This window comes from Colossoma macropomum, unplaced genomic scaffold (assembly GCF_904425465.1).
Source record: "Colossoma macropomum unplaced genomic scaffold, Colossoma_macropomum, whole genome shotgun sequence".
Lineage (NCBI taxonomy): Eukaryota > Metazoa > Chordata > Actinopteri > Characiformes > Serrasalmidae > Colossoma > Colossoma macropomum.
In genome coordinates this window covers 10,914,914-10,939,186 of record NW_023494784.1, presented here as the reverse complement: position 1 = coordinate 10,939,186, position 24,273 = coordinate 10,914,914, and the positions used below count along the sequence as shown (strand labels likewise).

At 42.2% G+C, this 24,273-nt stretch overlaps 1 protein-coding gene across 1 annotated transcript in view; it reads right to left on the bottom strand.

The window, feature by feature from the left end:
• The window catches only part of map2 (microtubule-associated protein 2), a 222,915-nt gene that overhangs the window by 30,829 nt on the left and 167,813 nt on the right, over positions 1 to 24,273 (bottom strand). Inside the window, exons 6-11 of the mRNA XM_036577613.1 lie at positions 23,393 to 23,467; positions 15,115 to 15,330; positions 9,955 to 10,227; positions 5,523 to 8,693; positions 2,545 to 2,748; positions 2,081 to 2,218 (exon numbers count right to left, since the gene is read on the bottom strand). Of these exons, the coding sequence (XP_036433506.1) occupies positions 2,081 to 2,218; positions 2,545 to 2,748; positions 5,523 to 8,693; positions 9,955 to 10,227; positions 15,115 to 15,330; positions 23,393 to 23,467 (4,077 nt within the window). The remainder of the gene's footprint in view (positions 1 to 2,080; positions 2,219 to 2,544; positions 2,749 to 5,522; positions 8,694 to 9,954; positions 10,228 to 15,114; positions 15,331 to 23,392; positions 23,468 to 24,273) is intronic.

Below are 24,273 nucleotides of genomic sequence, written 5' to 3'. Positions count from 1 at the left end.
TCTCTCTACCCCTCTCCCTCTCCCTCTCCTCCCTTTCTCTCTCGCTCTATCTATCCCCCACATCCCTCACTTCTTTGCTCTTTCTTTCTCGCTCTCTCTATGTCTCTCCTTCTTTTTTCCCTCCACCCCTCCTCTCTCTCACATTCTTGTTCATTTTCTTACTGCTGCTTTCTCAATCTCTTTTCTCCTGCTCGCTCACTCTTTCTCTCCTTCTTTGCCTCTCACTCCCTCTTTCCTCTCTACCCCTCCCTCTCCTCCCTTTCTCTCTTGCTCTATCCTCCACATCCCTCACTTTCTCGCTCTCTCTATATCTCTTTCTCCTTCTTTTTTCCCTCTACCCCTCCTCTCTCTCACATTCTTGTTCATTTTCTTACTGCTACTCTTTCTGTCTCTCTCTTTCTTCTCCTGCTCTCTCACTCCTTCCCTCCTTCTGTCTCTCACTCCCTCTATCCCGCACTTTCTCTCGCTTTCTTTCATGCACTCTTTCTCTCTGTGTGCTTCTCTGCTTTACCTGCTCTCTCTTTCTTCTTTTTCCCGTTCTTTCCCTCTCTCTCTCCTGTTCTTCTGTAGTTTCTCGCTCATTTTCTCGTTCGCTATTCTCTCTCCCTCCTGCTCTCTGCCTCTCAATTCTTTTTCCCATAATCTTTCTCTCCCTTCTGCTCTTCCTCATTCTGTCCTTCTCTTTAGCTCAGTTTCTTGTTCATCTCTCTCTCTCTGCTACCCTTTCTCATCTCATGCTCTCTCTCTCGATCAGTTTCTTGTTCACTTCTTTTTCTCTTTCCTCTTTTTCTGTCTTTCTCTCCCTCCTTTCTGCTCTATTTCTTTCCTTCTTCCTTCTCTCTTACTCATTTTCCTGTTCACCTCTTTCTCTCTCTCTCTTTCTCTCTCATTCTTGTTCATTTTCTTACTCATGCTCTGTGTCTCTCTCTTCTCCTGCTTTCTCACTCTTTCTCTCCTTCTTTGTCTCTCACTCCCTCTCTCCTGCACTCTTTCTCCGTGTGTTTCTACGCTTTACCTGCTCTCCCTTTGACTCTATCTCTCTCCCACCTACTCTTCCCCAGTCTCTCTCGCACATTTTTCCCGTAATCTTTCTTTCTCTTCTGCTCTTTCTCGTTCTGTCCTTCTCTCCAGCTCAATTTCTTGTTCACTTCTCTCTCTCTCCTACCCTTTCTCTTCTCGTGCTCTTCCTCACTCTATCTCACTCAGTTTCTCGTTCAGTACTCTCTCTCCCTGCCGCTCTCTCTCTCTATTAATTCTTTTCCCCATAATCTTTCTCTCCCTGCTGCTCTTTCTTGTTCTTTCCTTCTCTCTTGCTCATTTTCTTGTTCAGCTCTCTCTCTTTTTCTCTCCATCCTTCCTGCTCTTTCTATTTCTCTCCTTCTCTCGTCCTCATTTTCCTGTTCACCTCTCTCTCGCTCTCTCTCTCTCTGCCAGTAGGAGGCCTCGTTGTCTCATAGCACGTCGGAGAGCAAACTTAAACCACCAGTTGCCTGGCAACCGCTGCAGAGCTCCTGCATGTCTAGAGTGACTCTTCAGCAGGTATCGCAACACAGAGTTGAGGTAAGGTTCCTTTAGAGAAACAGACCCTTCACCTCTCACAGTCTCACTCACAGACACTCGCTCCCATCCAGGACACGACACCTCACGCTCACAGGATGCAGAACGGCACTTGCATAATGCAAAAAAAGCAAAATTATTGCACAGCTTCACTTCAGTTCGTCGCCACTGTTAACAAAAGTAGGAACGAGAAGCCGATTTCAGCACGAAGACTGAGATGAAGAAAACAGCGGATAAACTGAGTGAGCATGGAAAAAAAAAAACAGAGAGCACAGCGAAGCACATTTCAAAAAGAATTTAAAATTACATCTTCAATCAAAACAGCAACAAAAAAACAACCAAACAAAAACACCAACACCACACCAGCAACATTCATGAACAAAACCAAGGAAACAATGATAATTTAGCAGTAAAAAACACAGTGAATCTTAAAGCAAACAAAAAAACAACACTCTGAATGTGACATGCCAGTGTACATTTGCCAGCCACATTGCAAGCAGCCTCCCTGGGACGGTGTGATCACCTGTGGGTTTCCGCTTAGCACAGACGTGGTGTTGGGTAGGTCTAGGGTGCCTTACGGCGGCCTTTAAAACACTCTTCCGGGAGGGAGAGCGGCTCTGATTTTCAGATTTTTTTGTGAGATCAACCTTCTTAATCACAGCTACAAGAGGGAAACACAGAATCAGGGAAAGAGAAAGGAACAGCAGGATTCAGGGAATGGGGTTCAGCATGATATAGACATCCCTGAGACAAGACACTGTTAGGAAAATATAGAAAGAATGAAGAAGAAATGAATTGTAGACAAAAAAATGCTAAAGCTGATTAGCTTCAACAACTTAAGATGGGGAAATCTATATCATCTGGTATGTATTTGGAAAGTTATAGGAAAGTTTTATAAGCAGCCACAAAAATCTTAATAATAAGATGTAATGACACAGTTTTGGCAAATACTTTGCCAAAGTGCACAGTCATTTCTGCATCAGAAACCTTTTTTCTTCTTCATCTCCTCTTTTTGGACCGGCACGGGCTCCTTCCGCACAGGCTTACGTTCCGGGGTGGAGACTCTTCCTTTAGCCCTGCCTCCTTTCGCCTTCTGCTTGACTGGCTTCTCAGCGGGAGGCTTCTTAGCAGGGCTTTCCATCATTGGAGGAGGCTCGATTTTCTCTGTAGCCATGCTCTTATCATCATCTGCTGTGTACAGAAGATAAAAGCTAAGTTGATGATCAGGTGGAATTTTAGTTATTAAATGATAAATAATATACAGTAATTATGTATTTGTAGTAATCTCCCAATAAATTATCGGCCTCAAGATCTGATCTCTACTTTTCAATGAAGAGTTAGGGATATTAAAGGAATAGTTTGGTGAAAAATCTAATTTATCCATATTTCTCCTTGTCCCAGATGTCAGCCAAGACATGTTCGGAGTCACAATTTTGCTTCTTTAGCTTAGAACTGGAGCAAACTGGAGTTAAGGCTAACCTTGCTAACAAAAACTAGAACTCAATAGTCACCCAAATAGCTCAAATCATTTCTGGTAAAATACATCCCCAAAATGTCTTTTAAACTCTTTCAACTGCATCTAGCACTTTAGAAAGGTTGCGCAGACTTGCTGATGTGGTTTAGAGCACAGTATGACTTTATGAGCTTTGATAATGAACAAAACTTCACCGCTACAGGCAGCCAATTCAGACAATACCATGACTGGGATTCACAAAGCAGGACCTGATCTTACATCAGATTCCTCCATATTTATGACCCTTGTTGATTCTAGATCAGCACTCCTCCTCCTAAGGTGGTTTGTGAAATCAGACCCAGGGGCCGTATTACAGAAACTGCCTATCTTTTTGTCTTAACTTAAGATCTGACAGGTCAAGATAAGATTTTTCACAAATTCGTATTACAGAAGCAAATCTGATCTGGATTTAGGAATCTTATCTTACAGAATCTAACCTCAAGTTAAGAAATCTTAACTCACTCGATCGATGTCGACAATCAACGGTCAGGTCTGTTAGCTAGCAACTGACCATACGTGCAGAGCTGAAACATAAACATGTAATCAAAGTAATCAAGCTAGTTAGCCAGGCAGCTAGCTACCATTACCAACATACAAAAAAGGTCAAAAAACTAAAGCACGATAAACTGAGAGTTAGGAATATCGTGTCAGCGGTTCGTGCTGTTTATCAGAGTCACCGCTCCACAGTTTCAGTTTATCTCCCAAACGCTTTAGCCGAGCGCGCTAATGTTATTCCTCCTAATAAACAGACACACGTTCAGCTCTGTCTCCCCGTTATTCACCACCATCACTGTAATATTTCACCATCAACATTAACACACGAAGGTAATAAGAGGGGACAGTGGAGGTCGAGTCTGCAGCGTCTGGGCTCCTAAAACACTGTTAGGAAAAAAAAAAACTCACAGGTCAAATTACCATTTTCAGTGTAGATAAATGTAACTTTATCATGCCAGTTATAGTGAACTGTGCTGTCTGTCACTGTATAAAACACTGGAAACAGACGTTAAGACAGCTCTGGCGTTTATCTTAAAGTTGAGACAGAATTTAGGAGGTTTAGTCTAGTTAGGATGTTTCTGTAATACTGTTTTCTTATCTGGAGTTAATGGATAGGATTATGAACTTACGAACTGTTGTTCTGTAACAGCTTCAGCCCTAAACTCAGTCCTAACTGAAGTCGTCATGGTGACTAAGCAGATAAGATAAGATTTCAGACTTAAGAAGTTTCTGTAATATGGCCCCAGATGTCTAAAGTGCCTGCTGGGAGTTTTGTTCTTCTTTAATAGTTCACAGTCAGTCATGTCAGTCACACTTTGCTCTAAACCACATCGACAAGTTGGCGCAACCTCAATGAAGACCTGGATGCAGTTTGAGCAGGTTAAAAGCAGTTTTGGTGATGTATTTTTACGGAAACCATTTGGACTAATTGGGTAACTCTTCTGATGTAGCATTCATTAGCAATGTTAGCCTCGCCGCTCCAGCCCTAAACTAAAGAAGCAAAATTTGGACTCCAAACATGTTTTAGCCAATCAGTTACATCTGGGTAACATAGAATATTATGTAAATTCGATTTTTTGCAGAACCATTTTATTATAACTTTAATGTGATACAGCTTTCTCAATTATTAAGAAACAAGCTGCCGCTATGTTCATAATTCTGGACACATCTAACATTTCATCATTTTTTACAGCTTCCTACAAATTAGCAGTCTAGTGGAGAAAGCTTGGATCTTGTAACAAGAATACATGCCTGGGGACAACTTGTTAAACTTCTGGTTCTGGATTGTGGCAAATCCATCACTAACAAGGATTCCCTCCCTAAAACCCACCACCAAATTCTTTAAGTTCATGTCCTTTTAACACCCAAGCGCAATCGGTAACACAACCCGAACAAATTAGCTTGCAAAATGCTTTCTTTTTTCTCCTTGCAAGAAGTAATGTTTATTTTTACACCTTGTCATGTGTTCTTCATATATGACAATCATCTACATGCTTCTTTGGAGTATTTTTGAGGGAACTTTTCCGTCAGGCTAACTTACATTCCATCCATGGGCTTACAACAGGCTTGTTGCTGGGCAATGTTGATGTCTCCCAGTTTAACTGTTGCCTTCATACAGCATTGGACTGGTTTAGAAATGTAACATTCAGTTTGTTCCCACCAAATAAGCAGTCTTAAGTTCCCACCAAACCCACATTTGGCCCAAATTTTTCTCATGATTGTCCTGAGACATTCTTGTTACGAGATCCCATCACCCTGTGAGACTAACAAATTTAAATTTTTGAATGGTAGTATACCAACAAAGACTAACAGGAGCTCTTGACTATTAAAATACATATAATTGACAACTATCAAAACAGCAGTGATTACTTATAAATAAATTAACTGTCTACTGTCATACTTTGATCAATTCCCTCAAATGCCAGAATAAAAAGTAGACAAGGAAAAAAGGAATCACCTTGAGTGTCCACCCAAGAGCTGTCCAAAATGGAGTCATCAATGGTGGTCTCATCCTTGTAGTCATCATAGCTCTCAGTGGGCCCCTCACTCTCTGGCACCTCCTTAGGAGGGTACACAGGAGTCTGAACAGCTTCTGAGACATCTGGGACATCTGGGACTTCCTCAAGGCTAGCAGCCTCCATTTCTGCCTCTTGTGCCATTTCCACAGATTCTTCTTCGTCCTCTTCCTCTTGGAGCAGCTGAGGCAGCTCTTCCTCAGGAGGAGCAGAGAATCGTACACTGTGACCAGGTTCCTCTCGTTCGTCAATGGTCTGCACCACTGTGATGAAGTCATCTTCCACTGTGACGACAGATTCAATTGCAGCTCTAGGCTCTGTGGTTTCTTCTACTGGCGCCCCTGCCCCTTTCAATTCCTCTTGCTCTTTCTCTTCGTCTTTCTCCTCAACTTCATCCTTGACAAGTTCTGCTTCAGCATGCTCTGTTTCAGACTTTTCTGTCTCAATCTTTTCTGGCTCAGCCTTCTCTGTCTCAATCTTTTCTGTCTCAATCTTTTCTGGCTCAGCCTTTTCTGTCTCAATCTTTTCTGGCTCAGCCTTCTCTGTCTCAATCTTTTCTGGCTCAGCCTTCTCTGTCTCAATCTTTTCTGCCTCAACCTTTTCTGTCTCAATCTTTTCTGGTTTAGCCTTCTCTGTCTCAATCTTTTCTGCCTCAACCTTTTCTGTCTCAATCTTTTCTGGTTTAGCCTTCTCTGTCTCAATCTTTTCTGTCTCAATCTTTTCTGTCTCAATCTTTTCTGTCTCAATCTTTTCTTTCTCAATCTTTTCTGCCTCAGCCTTTTCTTTCTCAGCCTTTTCTTTCTCAGCCTTTTCTTTCTCAGCCTTTTCTTTCTCAGCCTTTTCTGTCTCAATCTTTTCTGTCTCAATCTTTTCTTTCTCAATCTTTTCTTTCTCAATCTTTTCTGTCTCAACCTTCTCTTTTACTTCCTCTGTTTCAACCTTCTTTGGTGTCAAATCTGAAGGCTCAACTGTTTTTGCTTCCTCTATGAACTCTTCAGGCTCCTCAGCTAGTTCTACTTCTTCTGCACCTTGTGCCACTGTGCTAGAAATGGGAGTCTCCTCTGCCTTTACAAGATCTGGCTGTGTTTCTTTCTCAACAGCAATCTCTTTCACTTTGACAGGTTCTTCTAAGGGTTTCTTCTCTTCAGTGGGTTTCTCAACAGATCCAGCAGGAGACAATTTTGTAGGCTCTGATTTCAGAGTCTCTGTCTCTTCTACTGGTTTAGGTTTCTCTGTGACAACCTGAACTTTCTCCTCCTCTGGAGCACTCTCCACTGATGATGTTGGAGATGGTTTCACTGGTCTAGCAATCCTGTCCTTGGCCACTCCAGTGAGCTGGTACACATCCTCAGCATCTACCTCCTCATAGGCCTCTTGGTGCACCAAATCTGGCTTATTCTTCACTTTCTCTCTTAGCTCCTGGAGCTCCCGCTCCTCTTCTACACTCAAAGGCCTGTCTTCCATTTCTAGCTTGCGGATTTGCCTCTCATAATCAGCTATTTCAGCCTCTTGCTCAGCTGCAAGTTTGGCCTCTGCATCAAGACCAGGCTTTGCTCCTTCCAAGGTAACTGTCACAGTTGGAGTAACAAGTATTTCTCCTTGTTTTTCTGGCTTCTCTGCCTCAACGTCATCTTTCTGGCCTTGTTCCTTTCTTGTATCCTTCTCTTCCTTTGGTTCTGGGGTAATTTCCTCTTTCACATCCTTAGAAGATGGACTCTCCTGTCCACTTGCAGCTGGACTTGGCTCCTTCTCCTCAGATATCATTGTGTTGAAGATTTGGGTTGGTGGGGAGTCCATTGGACTGTGCACATCTGCAGGAGATGGCATGGGACCTGAGTACTCGCTGAAAACGCAGTATCCCTGCTCCTCCAACTGACTCTCACTTTTTGCAATTCTGTGACTCTGGTCACCCTGAAACAAATGAGCTAAAGAGTCACTCACAAGGGCTGGCATATCTGCAGGGACTGATTTCCTCCTCATAATCTCAGGGTCATTGTTCTCCGTCATCAGCCTCGATCGAGTACCTGCCAAGTCCAGCATTTCAGGCAGGTCTGGAGCCATGATAGCTCCATTTTTATAGTAATACTTTGATGGGAGAGGAGACTCTGGGGACTCAGTCTGAGGACTTGAGGTCTTGACATCGGTCACTGTCTCATGGGGGGGAGAGGATGATGGAGTTGTGACAGATGCTGACGTCTCCAGGATCAGTGGAGGGAAAGCGGGAAGTTTCTCTACTGATGGAGTTGTGACAGGAAGGTAGTCCGCGGATTCGTCGAGGCTTCCACTAGTGTAAGACATGATGTCAGTCGCTAAGGGGGAGAAGTTCCTGGGCCGCCCTTGGCCTCCACTCTGATCCATAGCGCCAATCGTGATGTTCAGGGAATAGCTTCTTTGCTCCAGGGCTAGTTTTCCAGGAGAGAGCCTGCAATCATCCCTCCCCTTTTCAGCTGGTGGAAGGACCATTTGTGCCTCTGCAGTACCCTTTTGACTTGCAGGCTTTTCATCCATAGACTGTGTCTGAGCTAGGGTACTGTAACTAATTTCCGGGAGTGAAGGAGTGGCAGGAGTATCTTTAGTTTCATCTGAGGCAGCGCTGAGCTCATAATAACCTTCTCCTTGGCCTCTGGCTTCATCGGGTTTTGGGGTCGTAGTCTCAAAATAAGCAGACATTCCAGATTTGTCCTTAGTTTGTTCTCCTTCTTTATCTAAGCTAGGAGACTCTTTTTCAGGCACTTCTGGAGTTTTGGCACTCACTGTAGCTTCTACCTGCTTGTCTCCAGCAGTCATGGCTTCGACTAGTGATTGCTCTCCATGTGTTTGAGACTTACTGGAGTCAGGTGCATCTGAAGAAGCCTGTTTCTCAACACTGATTTGTAAATCAGGCTTTTGAGCTGAAGGTTCCTGGGGCTCTTTGGCATGACTCTGGCCATTTGGGGGAATGGCAAAAGCCTCGGTGTCACACGGAGCAGGTAGCGGGGTATCTGGCAAGTCTTTCTCAGGAACAAGACTCTGGTAAGTGGGAGGATCATCAGGGTGCACCTCGGATTCAGTGAAGTCCATGCCGACTGGTGCGGCCCGCTCTCCACATGGCTTTTCCGTGTCCATCTTCACAGCTGAAAGCAAATCTTAAATGATCTGGTTGTGCTGTGTTACTAATGGATCAGGGTCTATGGATTTGCCAGGCCAACCACCACACAGACAAGCAAAGCCCAGCGTTCGTCACAATGTACAGCGCCGCAGATGAAACAAGACAGCACATACCAATTCAGTGATGAACGGAGCGATGGCATGGATGTGACTGGACCAACATGCAAAATGCTGGATGGATGAGATCCACACGATGAAGATGAAATGTCCAAGAAGGCGTGGTCTGATATGGAACCGCTGTTGGTGCACCACATAGGACTGACTTTATTATGTAATGACTTCTTTTTGATAAATACAGTAAAAGTACGACATTAGAGTTTATACTTTAGTGCTGTGTTAAATTATCCATGATACAGTACAATGATATTTTATGCCATAATTCAAAGGACTACAATAAGCTTGTGAGTTTCAATATGTTTGAGGTATTTGTTAGTTTTGATGCAAATTACGTTACTTATAAATGACAAACAGATTGCTTGTACAACATATCAGTGGACCAGATCTTGTAATGGTCATTAAAAACCATTTTCAGTTAATGACAAAAAAAAAAGTTAAACCTGGGACAAATAAAATGATACAAAATAATATATAATATTGATCACAATATATATACATTTCACATTTTAAAATAAAACAGATGAAATGACTGTGCTTTGATACAAAAATAAGAGAAAATCAAATCAGAAATTTATGATTTTGAAAAAATCTATCGCAGTAAAGCAGAACAAAACCAAAAATAATAGGATTTGCATTAAATCCTGCACGTAAATAAAACACAGGTGATTTACAACAGCATGCTGAATAGAAACAACCAGACACTGGCAATGTAGCTGGCAAAAAGATACTGAGCAATGGATGATAGCTGATGGATAAAGGCCGGCCTGGCAGCAGTAGCGCTCATTGTGGGGAAAAAGCGGTATGTTTCAGAGAAAGCTTCACCAGAAAACAGAAGATAGCCACTGTACTGAAAACGGCAATTAGGAAAAGAGAAGAAAAAAGAGCAAAAAAGGAACAGAACGACAAACACACACACAGCTCTGGCCACATAAGCAAGTCACCACCAAGCCTGTGTTGCCTTGCAGCATCAGCAGAGAAGAGGACAATTTTGAGCCATTCTTCCACATTCCCTCAGCTCATAGCTGTCAGACTGCTTTAGCTTTTCTTGCTTTTTCGTTATTTTTTAGGAAAGCGAGAAAGCATGCAGGCCATGGAGAAGGGAGGACACACCTTTCTCAGGGCTCTCTTCCCTCCCTGCCTCCTCGGTGCTCCCGTTAGGAGCTCCAGGGCCAGCAGTAAGCGCCTGGACTTCGGCCTGCGGACAGGGCAAAGCCTGGGCCTCGCCTACAACCTCTGCCTGTTCTAAGAGCTGGGATGGGGGTTCCTGCTCAGGCTCCTCCCCACTCCACTGCTCCTCCAGCTCCTCCTGCTCCTCTAAAGCTGCTGCTGCTGCAGTGTCCTCCTCTTCCTCCTCCGCTGCGGAGAGAGCCTCTATGGTCTCTTCTTCTTAACAAAAGAGGGGGACAAGTGGAAACATCAAGACTATGGACAACACAGACTTGGGTTACAAGGGTCTGAAGGACGTGGGACACTTTCAGCTCTGATAGGAACAAATGTCAAATTGATGCTTGTGTACTGGTTCGGTATAAATGTGGAAGACTTTGTTACACCTGACCTTCACTTCATGCTGCTGAGTTTGGATTGAAGAGAAGACTGGTCACACTCGTTGTCAGGTTGGTTAAGTGAAAACACGGCCTGCTCAAATACCTAATAACGCATTTGCTATTAGGTTCTCAAGAGGTAGGTGAATAAGTTTGGTTGTTACTTTAATCCATGAACAAACTGTAATAACCAAGCAAACATTCGTACACTCAAGACTAGCTGTCCACACCATGGCTTAATTCACTGCATCCTACTGTATCACAATGTATCATAAAATTTGGCTTTGGTTTTATAGCTTACAGCATTTTCTATACTATTTATCAGATTGGTATGTAAGATAGAAGCCCAAATCACAATTCATGCTGACTCATGCTGATAAACAAAGAATTACAACAACGGATCATCAAGGGGTCATTAAATTTAGTCCTGGAGGGCCACAGTCCATCACGGTTTGCCAGTTTCCCTGCTTCAACATATTTGAAACAGCTCTCCTGTCAATTAATACATTTAGCTGGGGCATTTTTCCACTGCACATCTAAAAACAAGAACTGATCCAAAGGGGAACCAATGGAACTGACAGTTCTAGTTCTAGAACCTTTTTAACCTGCTTGAAAGACATCTGGAGCAGCCATACTAAGGGTGTGTCTCAAAACCTAGTGAGCTCTCTACATAGACAGCATTTTACGTCCTAATATGCCCACCCCTGACAGGAGGCTGTCTTAATTCTTAGACACCTCAGATATGCTGCCTACTGATGTATCTTATTTTGGCCGAAAATCGAGAGAGCATCAGATGTTTCCTCAGCCGCTGAGGCAATCCCGTGAAGATGCCAGGCAGAACCCGTGCAGCAAGCAGTGAAGTCATCAAATGTAAATTTTTCTCATTTTTAGTGGAATTTTACGTGTTTTCTTGTCACAAAGGTGCACAAATAGCCACTAGTTTGCAATTTGGGTCTGTCAGTGACCATTTTACAGTTTTTCGGAGCACCAATCCATTAGCATGCATGCTAGTGGACTTTGAAGCCTCAGGCTATTGTTTTGAATAGCCAGCTGGCTAAAAAACTTGCTAGCTAACGTTCCAAAACAAGTGGCGACTTCATCGCTGTCTAACTAGAGTGTCTCATTTATCTGTCTCATAAGGTTAGATGACGGTTGGAATGCTGCCTACTTAGACAGACGCCTATGTAAACAGTGGCTACTAAGAGAGCTCAGCAGGTTTTGGAAAACACCCTATATGTGATTAAGAACGTAGTTCTTTTTTGGTAATTTTAGTCTAGAACGCTAAATTAGCCACATTGCTTGCTAGTTAGTTTCACTTACTGGCTACAAAAGGTGGTTCTGAAACGATATACTGCACAGTTCTGCATGCATCCACTCCAAACCTGTCTACACTTACACAGATGAATGTGTAGAGTGCAGCTAAATAAGCTTGACACTAGCTGTGCTGGCATAGTTGTGCTTTTCTGCATTCATACAATCACACAGAATCATGTGTAGAACCAAACAAAGCTTATATCTTCTGACAGTAAAAGTATGAGCAAAAACTCTCATTCATAGCTAGCATAAATGCTAATAACATTAGCATTAGCTTCAAAGCTAGCTTATGTCACTCTATGAAGTAATAATTCCAACAACATCATTACAGCATACTAGTTTACATTCTGGTGCATTTATTGGTCATTTACTACACTCTTAAAAGGAGAGGGTGCTTTGAGGGTTCTTTAGTAAAGAAATTGGTTCTATATAGAACCATGAACACTCAAAGAACCCTTTGCATGGTTAAAGGGATCTTTGCATCATGAAAGGGTTCTTCAGACTGATGGAGAATGTGCTGTTCTACGTAGAACCTTTTTGAAAAAGGTTCTATATAGCACCCAAAAGTGTTCTTCTATTGTTATGGTGTCAAGCTTCTAACAACAGTAGAACCATTTTGGGTGCAATATAGAACCATTTTCAAATAGGTTTTATATAGAATCATCTACAGCACATTCAGGCACATTTTTCATCCATCCAAAAAACCCTTTTATGATGCAAAGAACCCTTTAATCATGCAAAGGCTTCTTTCAGTGTTCATGGTTCTATATAGAACTATTTTCTTTACTAAAGAACCCTTAAAGCACCATACTTCTAGAGTGTAATGCTTGGCGACTTCATCCTCACCTGGAAGAGTAAAGCATTTGCAAATCTGTCGTTGCTTTAGGCTGTTACCAAAGTCAGAGGGGAACATTCTTGAGTTTCATTAGGTTCTGTTGGTTGCAATCTTGAGCAGGTAAGAATTAAAACATACACTGGAACCTTCGGTACCGGTCCAAAGGCCAGTGGTGTACAGTCCCAGATTCCTGTACCTTGTGCAGTGGAAAAATGGCAGGAACATCTCCAAACTGTGCTTGAATTCAGCCCTCCAGGACCAGACGTGATGACCCCTGCTGTCGGAAGAACTGACCAAGAGCAACGATCCCCATGAAAATGTCCAATATATCTGTTTACAGTGACTTCTGTTAGTAAATTCTGAGCTAGCCCTGAGGTGGCTAATCACTGTTTTGGCAGTTCCTGATCTGGGCTTCACAGACACATTGTTAATCTCCCAGCCACACTGGACGGGTCAGGAAAACTGTAAATAATGATTCATGTAGGAGCTCTACTGCTAAATACTGACTCAGAGCCTGCGACCCCCCTGCATGTGAGTCTATTTGAGTCACACATTCTTTCTTTCTCTGCTTAGAGCAGCAGCTCTCATAGACATTCACATGTAAATAAGTGTCTGCCTCCAGTGTCTCTTTCTACTGGTGCTTATTGTCCAAAATCCGAGACTATTTACCTCGTCATTTAGCAGAGTTTTCATTTCTAAGATGTCATTTCTGGCTAAGAAAAGCCGACTGAGGATGAGAGTGCAAAGAAAACCCTATTCCTTCAGCACTAGTTCTCATTTGTGACAGCATAGCGGGCTTTTTCGGCATTAGGATGCAATCAGAAGGCGGGGCGCGATAGATGCTAAGCTGTCAGAGCAAATGCGAGACTAGGATCCAGAAATCCGGCTTGGAAAAAAAAGTGGCTTCTCGACAGCAGGCGTCTGCAGCCCAGGGTGTTTTTTACGAAGAATGCTGCTGCTGCTGCTGGGAATCAGGCTGGATCTGGCAGCGCAAGGCACACCAGGTCAAATCTCAGCAGGACGCCGCAGTGAGGGTCAAGAGAGAGAAAGAGAAAGGGAGAAAGAGAGAGAGAGAGAGAGAGAGAGAGTGCGACAGTACATAGACTTTCCTCTCTAACTCAATGTCCTTCAGTCAATCACAGGCCAAGTTCAGGAACTGACAGGGAACGTCCTGTTTTTGTTGACTGTTGCGCAATAGCTTCAGAAAGTGTGCATGTGTCAAAAAAGTGTACGAGCTGAAAGTCTTCCTGTGATCTACAGCATGTGTACATCAGCAGGTTGGGAAATGGGAGGGGCCTGATGATGATGGGGCGGGGCATGGACACATGAGCATGTTTTCTGGGCCGGATGACGGACAGACAGGTAAGTCGGACACACAGGAAGACGGACACACCGAAACAGGCAGAGGAAAATATATGCACGGCATGCTTGACTGACCTGCTGATGTTGCAAGTCATTTGGCTCACAATTCTCAGCGATTTTTAGCATCGTTTTCAATTTCGTTTCATTTTAATGCCCTAAAACTGAGATGCGTAAAGGTGTCTCCTTATTTCTGTGCTCATATGTGGGTTCACCTGGCCATAAATGATGAATTTTAGCATCATTTGAATTTGGTGACCACTAAAGGCTCAGCTGGGGCCGTGAGCCGAATGGCTTGGACTGAAATGTCCGGAAAAAACGCACAGACGAAGAAAAGAAAGGACACGCGCCAGAACGAAGAATAATAACCCACAGACAGAGCAGCACAACACAACAGAGACAAAAGACGAAGGAGGGAGAGGAGGGGGAGGAGGGGGTGGTAGACCAGAGAGGGGGGAGGGAGGGAGAATGAGAAAGGAGGAAAGAATAAAAGATAGAGAGAGGAAGTATAACAGAGAGAGCAAGTAAAAGAGAGGGATAAAAAGAATTGAAGCAAAAACAGAAAGGAGAAAGAAAGAAGAGAGACAGAATAGAGAAGAACAGAAGGGAAATGAGAAAGAAAGCAAGAATAAAAGATAGAGAGAGAAAGTAAAACACAGAAAGTGAGCAAGAGGAGAAAGAAGAAACAAAGAAGAAACAAGGAAGAAAGAAAGAGAAAGAGAGAGAGAGAGAGAGAGAAAGAGAGGGAGCAAGAATAAGAGCAAGAGGAGAAAGAAAGAAGAAAGAGAGAAAAAGAAGGAGAGAAAGAAAGAGAATGAGAGAAGGACAGAAGGGAAAAGAGAAAGAAAGCAAGAATACAAGTCAGAGAGAGAAAGTAAAACAGAAAGAGCGAGTAAAAGAGAAAGAGAGAAACAATCGGAGCAAGAGGAGAAAGAAGAAAGAGGAAAGAGAGAAAATGAGAGTCAGAGAGAAGATAAGAGTCAGAAGAGTCAGAAGAAAGAAAAAGAGAATGAAGGAGAGGGTGGGGACACATGAGGTGAGACAGAAGTGTGGATAAAATGCAAAGGGGAGAGGACTGGAGAGAGATAAATTAGAAAGAAAGAAAGAAAGAGAAAGAGAGAGCAGAAAGAAAGAAAGAAAGAAAGAAAGGGAGAGAGAGAAAGGAAGGACAGGGAGAGGGAAGAAGGAGGGGATGGCGGAGAGGAACCATGCGTGGTTCACCTTCGATCTGCCTAAAGGCAGCGGCCTGCCCTGAAGGCCGTGCGCCAGAGAGTGTCCACTCTGGGCTGAATAAGGGGTGGTCATAGTACTCCTCGTCAGAGTAGTAGGGGTCATCCTCGGGCACTGAGACTGAGATGGAGGGGGCGAGGAACTTGCACCTCTCCCGAGAATTTTGGAAGCGGTGGAGAGGCCCAGCCTCCTCCTCGTCCCCTACATCTACAAACACACACACACACACGGAGAAGGAACTGCAGGGACAATCCGGACACAGAGAGAGAGAGAGAGAGAGAGAGAGAGAGAGAGAGAGAGAGAGAGAAGGGGAGTGAGAGAAGGTGAAGGAGAGAGAGAAAGAGGAAAAGAGAGAAAGAAAGTAGCCAGGTTTCCATTCCATGTCACAAGCCTCATTGCTCAGTTCTTATTTTTGGTCAGGTCTGATTTTGCTAACTCGATGGTTCTTATTCATCTCAGTATGTGACTCAAGTCTGTCATTAATGTGAATGAAGCTGCATCATGAAACGACCCACATGGGCACATCCTAATCAATAACGCCACACGAATTAACGACCTGCGTCACAAACAACAAACTAACCAGCAAAACAAGCCACCATCGCGAACTTAATTAGCTCTGAACAGCTCTCAGCAGTTCATTATTAGAGTGAGATGAAGAAGAAAAAGGGCCAGATGCTTTTGCAGCATTTACTGACTTGAAAAAACATGAATGTTGATCTGAGCGTTCTCAGGTCACACGGCCCAAATCAGACATGTATACAGTCTAGGACCACACATGAAAGAAGCTCAGATCTGATTTGAAAAGATCAGATTTGCGTGTCCACACAGCTCTGAAAACATCAAATATATTTCACATTAAGGCAAAAAAATCAGATTTGTGCCACTTCAGTCTGGAAATGTAAGCATAGTCAAAAACTCTCAGTCACATTCATAAAAACACCTCTGAGAAATATAGAGAGAGTCTACAGACAACAATGACCAAAAAGACATTTACACTGTATAAAGGGTTAATGTGACGGTTTCAATTGTCTCTTAAACAGGCGCTTACACTGGCTACATAACACTGACATAACCACGCCATAAACCTGTCATGGCTGATGTCATTTGCTGTCATGACAGATTATGTCCAGTAATATTATAGTGTCTCCTGCCTTCCGCCCAATGACAGCTGGGATAGGCTCCAGCACCCCACCGCGACCCAGAAGGATAAGCGGTTTAGATGATGTATGTATATTATAGTGTTAAGTTACCACTACAATCATTAATTGTCATGAAATGACATAATTAATAGTAATAGTAACATGACATTGCTATACAACCCTGTTTCCAAAAAAGCTACAATGGCACACAAATTATAAATAAAAACAGAATGCAATGATGTGCAAATCATTTAAACCCTATATTGAATTAAAAAAAGGTAAATATATTAAAACTTTATTGTTTTTTGAAAAATATATTTTGAAAAATTATATTTTGAATTTGATGCCAGCAACACATTTCAAAAAAGTTGGGACAGGACTGGTAAAGTAGTGTAATGCTAAAACACCTGGTGGATCTCACATGTCTCAACAGGTCAGTAACGTGACTGGGTATAAAAAGAGCATCCCAGAGAGGCTGAGTGTTTCAGAAGTGAAGATGGGGAGGGGTTCACCACGCATGAGCAAATCAACAATACAAGAAAAAAGCTTCTCAATGTAAAATAGCAAAGAACTTGGGGTTTTAGTTTTATACGGTACATAATATCATTAAAAGATTCAGGGAATCCAGAGAAATCTCTGTATGCAAAGGACGAGGCCAAAAACTAATATTGGCTGGCTGTGATCTTTGGGCCCTCAGGCAGCACTGCATTAAAAACAGACATGATTCTATAGTGGAAATCACTGCATGGGCTCAGAAACACTTCTGAAAACCACTGTCTGTGAGCACAGTTCATCGCTGCATCCACAAATGCAAGTTAAAACTCTACTATGCAAAGAAGAAACCATATATAAACAGGATCCAGAAACGCTGCCGCCTTCTCTGGGCCAGAGCTCATGTAAGATCGAGGTGAAGTGGAAAAGAGTTCTGTGGTCCAATGAATCAAATAGTGAAATTCTTTTTAGAATCATGGACACTGTGTCCTCCAGGCTAAAGAGGAGAGGAACCATCCAGCTTGTTATCAGCACACAGCTCAAAAGCCAATATTCATGAAGGTCTAGGGGTGCATAAGAGCACATGGCATGGGTGACTTGCACATCTGTGAAGGCACCATTAATGCTGGATGATATATACAGGTTTTGGAGCAACAGATGACGTCTTTTTCAGGGAAGGCCTTGATTATTTCAGCAAGACAATGTCAAACCATATTCTGCATGTATTATAATAGCATGGCTTGGATGCTAAACTGACCTGCCTATAGTCCAGAGCTGTCACTCATCGAAAATATTTGGCACATTATGAAATGAAAAATATGACAAAGGAGACCCTGAACTGTTGAGCAGCTGAAATCTTGTATCAAGTGAAAATGGAAAAAAAACATTTTACTTTCAAAACTACAGCCGTGTCTCCTCAGTTCCCAAACACTTACAGAGTGTTGTTAAAAGAAGAGGCGATGCAGCACAGTAGTAAACCCCTGTCTCAACTTTTTTGAAATGTGTTGCTGGTATCAAATTCAAAATGAATATATATTTTTCAAAAACAATTTTATAAAATCTCTCAGTTTCAACATTGATATGCTGTCTGTGTATTATTTTCAATATAATCTATGGTTCAAATGATTTGCACATCACTGCACTCTGGTTTTATTTACATTTTGCACAGCGGCAAAAACTCTTTTGGAAACAGTGTTGTATTACTGAACCAATCTGTCCTGACATCCCTTAACAGCATATGAAATATATCATATGTTCATGGCACGGTCAACGTTATGTCAACGTTATGTTGCAAGAGTTCCCGATTTGTCTGTAAACTCACTCCACAGTCTCAGAAGTGGCACCATATGTTTTTAACTGGCTGATATCACTGTTATTTTTTAGTTCAAAATAATTCATTATGTCGTGTTTTGTTTCCATGACTGGACAAAAACGGAAACACCAGATTAGCCACATAACCACTTTTCTCGCATTTATATTATTTATTATGTTTCCATCATAATTTATCATTTTTTTTTAACAGCAAAAAAATGTATCCAACTCAAGCGACCTTACGAATGTGTGAATTTTACCAATTCTATCCGATATTCGCCGTTTCCTTTTAATTTCTTTTCAATATGCCTAAACATGCATAATGATCCATTGATGATAACCTGGCTAGCGAGGGAGGGAAGCTAGGTTATCATCAATGTATGATGACACATTGATGATAACCTAGAGAGAAGAGAGTAAGAGAGGGAGAGAGAGAGAGAGTCTGGAGGAGAAACATGACAGAGAAGTAGAGAAAGTGCCAAAAGTTGAAAAAAGAAAGGGAGAATAAAGAGAGAGACTGAACGTAAAAAGTGCGAACAGAGAGAGAAAAAGAGGCAGGGAGAAAGAGAACAGGAAGAGGTAGCAGTAAAACAGAAAGACAGAACACAGTAACGCAGATGTAGACGGATACTGGAGAAGGAAGTGAGGAAGAGAGACACAAACACACAAAAAAATACACAACACAGAAACACAGGAACGCACAAGCACACGAGACACAATGACCAGGAACATGAAGAGCTGCTGTGGTGGCACCGCGTCATTCTCACACACTGAACAGAGCTAAGCTGCATGGATGCAGAGGGTCCCATTCACAGGGCCACGGAACAGCGGATCATTTAAGACCATCTGATCCCAGTAATACTGGGCTACTGGGGGAATCAGTAGCCCAGTAATTTAGTAAAGCCTCCACTGTTTTATTACTATTTATGTAATTGATACTATTATTACAGTATTTTTTATTTAAGGCTTAATTCTTACCACATCATTGGCTGCTTTCAGTTGATGGCTAGTATAAGTGAAGACGTCAAAATTACAGAAGCTGATAATAACAAACTTTTTTCTGTGGCTACAAACCAGAACAAAAACAATTTTAAGGGAACCCAAACCATTGTGTGTGCCATGTGGAGAGAAACTAGCAATGAAGTTCTTCAATTACTTCACCCTTTGCAGACAAAACATTCCTTGACAATAGTCAAACATAGGCTAATATGTGTGGTGTGGATTCCTGCCAGTAAACCGAGCTCCCCAACTGAGCCGAAGCCCATGAGAGAGTATAACTGTCTTCTCTCTCTCAGGGCTGGTAGGATGGACCTCCCTCTCCACCACTCACTCATTACTAGCCATCACTCATTACTAGCCAACAAAGGCATCTGTAAGCTTATGTAACATAATTAGTCTTTTCTTTTCAACCGTTGCAAGTAAAAAACATCCCGAGAGTGTATTTTGTATCAGAATCAGAGATGAAGAAGCTGTGGATGTCACGTCCTGATTAGCAGGACACTTAATCCAGTGTAAACGCAGGCATCCCAGTCAAATACAGTTTAAGGGCTGCAAGTTCGAATGATGCCAAGCCCAGACATTAAAGGCAGGCCTGTAATGTACCAGGTTTGGGTGTGAAAACACAACCAATAATTAGGATGATGTGCTTGTAATATGGACATTTTTTAACTGCATATTTCAATAAATACACACTTAAAAAGAGATTTCTTCAAGGGTTCTTTAGTAAAGAAAATGGTTCTATATAGAACCATGAACACTCAAAGAACCCTCTGCATGATTAAAGGGTTCTTTGCATTGTTAAAGGGTTTCTCAGACTGATGGAGACTGTTTTACATGGTTCTACATAGAACCTTTTCGAAAAGGGTTCTATATAGCAGCAAAAAGCGTTCTTCTATTGATACAGGCTTGGCATGGTAACAATGAAGGAACTCTTTTTGGTGCTAACACGTTCTCCACCACTCTGAAAAACCCTTTAACGATGCAAAGAACCCTTTAGTCATGCAAAGGGTTCTTGGAGTATTCCTGGTTCTATATAAAACCAATTTCTTTACTGAAGAACACTTGAGGAACCATCATTTTCAGTGCGTAGACTTGCTTATTTGATATCTGACTGTCTCTGATACAGTGTTAACTATACAAATAGGCAAAAATGTGTGATTTTTTCTTATAAGCAAGTCTAATTGAGATTTCTTAACAACTTGACATGGTTTGAAGCAAATGTGTGATGATTTTAGCATGCAGTTAGCACAATGATAACTGGTGGCATAAGCTTTCACTACTTGTTAGCTAAGCTAGCCTCATTCCTCTAATGCAAAACTAAAGAAGCAAACTTCAGACACTAAAAAAGGGGCAAAAAAGGGAACGTTTTGTAAATCTTTGTCAGCTCATCTGGAGAAAGAAGCTCTCGCTGGAGTCAGTGAACAAGTTAAGCAATGGCCCAGGCCTCCACCAGCTCTTTCAGGATGCCGTTACTACTACAGAGCACAGACAACGAAAAAAAACAACAGACACAATCAAAGTAACAAACACACAAACAAACAAGTGCAGGCCCACAACACTGACAGCACCCAATACAAGACATGCAAAAAGGAAAGGACAGGAAGAACACGAGATCCCCCAGGTGTAACAGGGGGTCAGAAAGGGAACGAAGGAACGAGGGATGAGCCTGAATGCCGAGCTCTTTCAGTGGCAGCAGAAACTGGGGTCGCTCCGTGTCCACTAGGGGGTGTAAACATGCACAAATACATTGCGATGTAAGGACCTGAGGGTGGCGTTTCAAGTGCATCAAATTCTGAAATGTTAGAATCAATTCAATTTAATAAAGTGTGCAACTTTTTTTTAATGAGTGCAAATAAAATTCTTGAGCTTTTATCAAAGGTAGAAATAATAATATTAAAAAAAAAACAAAACAAAAACAATGTATCATCTAGACCCAACCCTCCAGCACTACAGTACACCACCCCTAGTTTAAGGGCTGCAAGTGTGTCTGGCTGATTCTGTATTTATTGTCTATTTGTTATCTTTGTATTTATTGTGTATATATAGTGTCTGGTATCCCAAGCGGCTCTTCTACTGCCCTGTTGTGGCTCCAAAGCAGAATTAGATTTGTAGGTAAAACTAAAATAATCCTCCTTCACAGTAAAATAAAGCTCTGCTGATCGTTCAACACAGTTTAACAATAAATGGTCTTAAACACTGGAGTTAATGTAGAACTGCTAATTCACCCTTTAACCCTGAAGGTTGGTGCGCAGACTGCTGGTCACCATAGCAACGCAGACAACAATCTGGCCTAGCTAGTAGCTAATGAGAAGTAATAAAGAAAGATTTAAGACAAACTTTGATCATTCAGAGATAAATGGACTTATGGCATTTATAATCACTCCAGCTGGTTTCCTGATACATTTAATCTGCAACGAGAAACTGACAAACACTAAAAAGTTCAGAAGCTGAAATCAGTTTCTTGTTCTAATTTTCCCGTTCCACCTTAAATGGTGCCTGAGGCACCGGAACATGACCTGGCGAATGAGAAGCGACTTCAGCCTCGTAAAAAGTTGGACACTGCAGGACATTTTACAAGAAAATATTCTACTTTTGTGGAAAAGTTTCCTGCCTGAGATGCATGAAAAACAGCTATAATTGAGCTAAAGCTTAAAGCAAAGCAAAGTAAGTCTGCGTTTTTTGTTTATGTTACTTTTTTTAGCCTATACTGAGGCATATTTACAGCCAAGATGGTAAAATGGACATGAAATGTTGTGGCTCACAAGGTGCTTTGATTTTTGTTGAAAGGATTAAATGGCTCTTCTTAACATTTGGGTTGCGACCCCTGCACTAGTAGTTTATGTCCTTGTCTTAATGTTTATGCTCCAGAGAAGTAGATCGAACGTATGTGTTATATTGTACTCAATATGTGTATATTGACAGTAAAGTTGAATAGAATTGGATCAATGACACAAAACATAAACATTGTCAGTAAAAGTTGCTGGTAATGTACTTGTTTCTTATCTGGTTTTCTCATCCTAATATGTGTATCCAACTCCACTAAACTACTACAAACTAGGTCCTTCAGTTAAAACGGTGCATTAAATGTACTATTCAAAATAATTTTCAATTGGGCTCCTAAGTGGCACAACAGGAGATCATGAGTCCCACAGCCATCCATGTCTGGGAGTCCAAGACAGCATAATTGTCCTATGGATAACTGTCCCAGGATGGTCCTCCATCTCCCCATCACTCCACACAATACTAGTCAAAACAGCATCTGCTAGCTGATGTAACAGAATTTACAGTTAGCATTCTCCTCCAAGCATGATGATCTGTCCTATGATGCTGCATTAGTTGCAGTTTTAAAAGATGCAGAGATGCTTCACATGTCTGGGAGGAGGCGTATGCTAGCCCTCACCCTCTCAGCTTGAGTGTATTGACTGCTAGCTAGTGAGTGGAATTATCTACAACTGGGGGGGACAAATTGTGTAAACGTCCAAATAAATAAGTAAATCATAAATGATTCTGAATGAAAAGAATCAAGTTGAATGGTGGTGCGATCTGATACTTCATGTATTGAGAAAAGTGATACATCCAATGTACTTGATTCAAATGTGTACATTTTCACACCAGATATTACACCAACACAAATCTTGCCAAAACTAGGAAGCTGAAAGACACAAATGTGTTGATGTGATATTTTTTCATTCATATAAAAATGATCTACACATTTCAACCTGTCACTTTTGGCAGCGTGATGCACTGAATCGTTTCCTAAAGATTCGAAACAGAGTCGAATTGTGAGGTCAGAGATTCACACCCCTTGTGTCCAGAGAGCTGGCTGCCGCTGGAACAGGATGGCATTAGTGAGGACGGAGGAGGGTCAAAGTATACTACCGCATGCAAGGTGGGGGCTTTGGATGGGCCAGAAAGAGTGCTGGGGGGATTACGGGTTAATGGAGAGGGGTAAATGGGGGGGGGGTCGTTTAGTTTCGGGTTTGTTGGTGAACGGAGTTTTCCCCCAGAGTTTAGATGATGAAGATGAGGCCCGGAGAAAATGAGGAAGAGGAGGAGGAGGTGGTAGCAAAGTCAATCCTGCGCCCACTTCTCTTCTAGCACGCTTCTCTCTGGCTCCCCCTGCTGTTCGGGAGCGTACGGCTGGTTCTTCTGGCCGGCGTCAGCCGCTATTTTTCAGAGAAAAATGCCCCTCGTGTGGGGCCGGCGGTGGACGGGGATGGACACACACCCAAATACCACGAATGTGTCTCTCTTTACAAACACACACACAACCACTCTCCACACACACACACACACACTCGCGCGCCGGCTGCAGGAGAGGAACCTACCTTGCTCCAGAGGACCAAAGTGCTCTGCTGCAGGTGAGGGGGGAGGAGATGGGGGCAGATTAGCAGAATCTTCCACTGCAGAAAGACAGAAAAAAACGACAGGAAAGGCTCAGAAGAACAGCAGGTACAGATCAGCGGAGTGAAGCTCAGGGAGACGCTCGCCTACCGGAGGCTTTGCTAGCTCTCATCACTTCAGCGGCTCTGACAGCACGGCTATGAGCTCAGACACCACAGTCTATTCCTGCTGACTAAATCCACCGCAGTGTGAGCCGCGCTCCTCCGCTCACAGCTTTCAAACAACTGTGTCTTATTAGCTACGTTACCCGCAGAGATCTCAGTAACTTAGAGTTACTGTTGTCGTTTTTGCTATGCAGTTTAAACGCAATTACATAATTACATCGTTAGTTACTTGCGTTCTGTACTGACAAGTCTGAGTGCACATTTCTGACATTCATCACAAAATGTGGCAAAAGTGCAAAGGATAAGTTTTCCTTTCCATAAAAAAAACAACACAATAGCTTTTCAACAGACTCAAAACACACTATCTTAGAAATAAAGGCGCTAAGAAGTAGAGATGCATCAATATGAGAATGCAGATATAGATAATCAATATTTTTATGATAATACGTTTTTTTTTACAATTATCTGCCGATACTGATATGATTTCAATATTTCTTTAGGGTTCTTTAGGGTAATGCCTTAGAAGAACCACTTTTGGTTCTCTAAAGAATTATTTAATAAGCTAAGAGTAATAAATAACTGAGGAGAGGGGGCTGAACATTTTTTTGCTTAATAATTTAAAAAGTATTTGGGCAAGAATTATAATTATTTGTATGGAAGCACACATTTCTACTTTGTTTCCAGCTCCTAAAGTGGAGTAA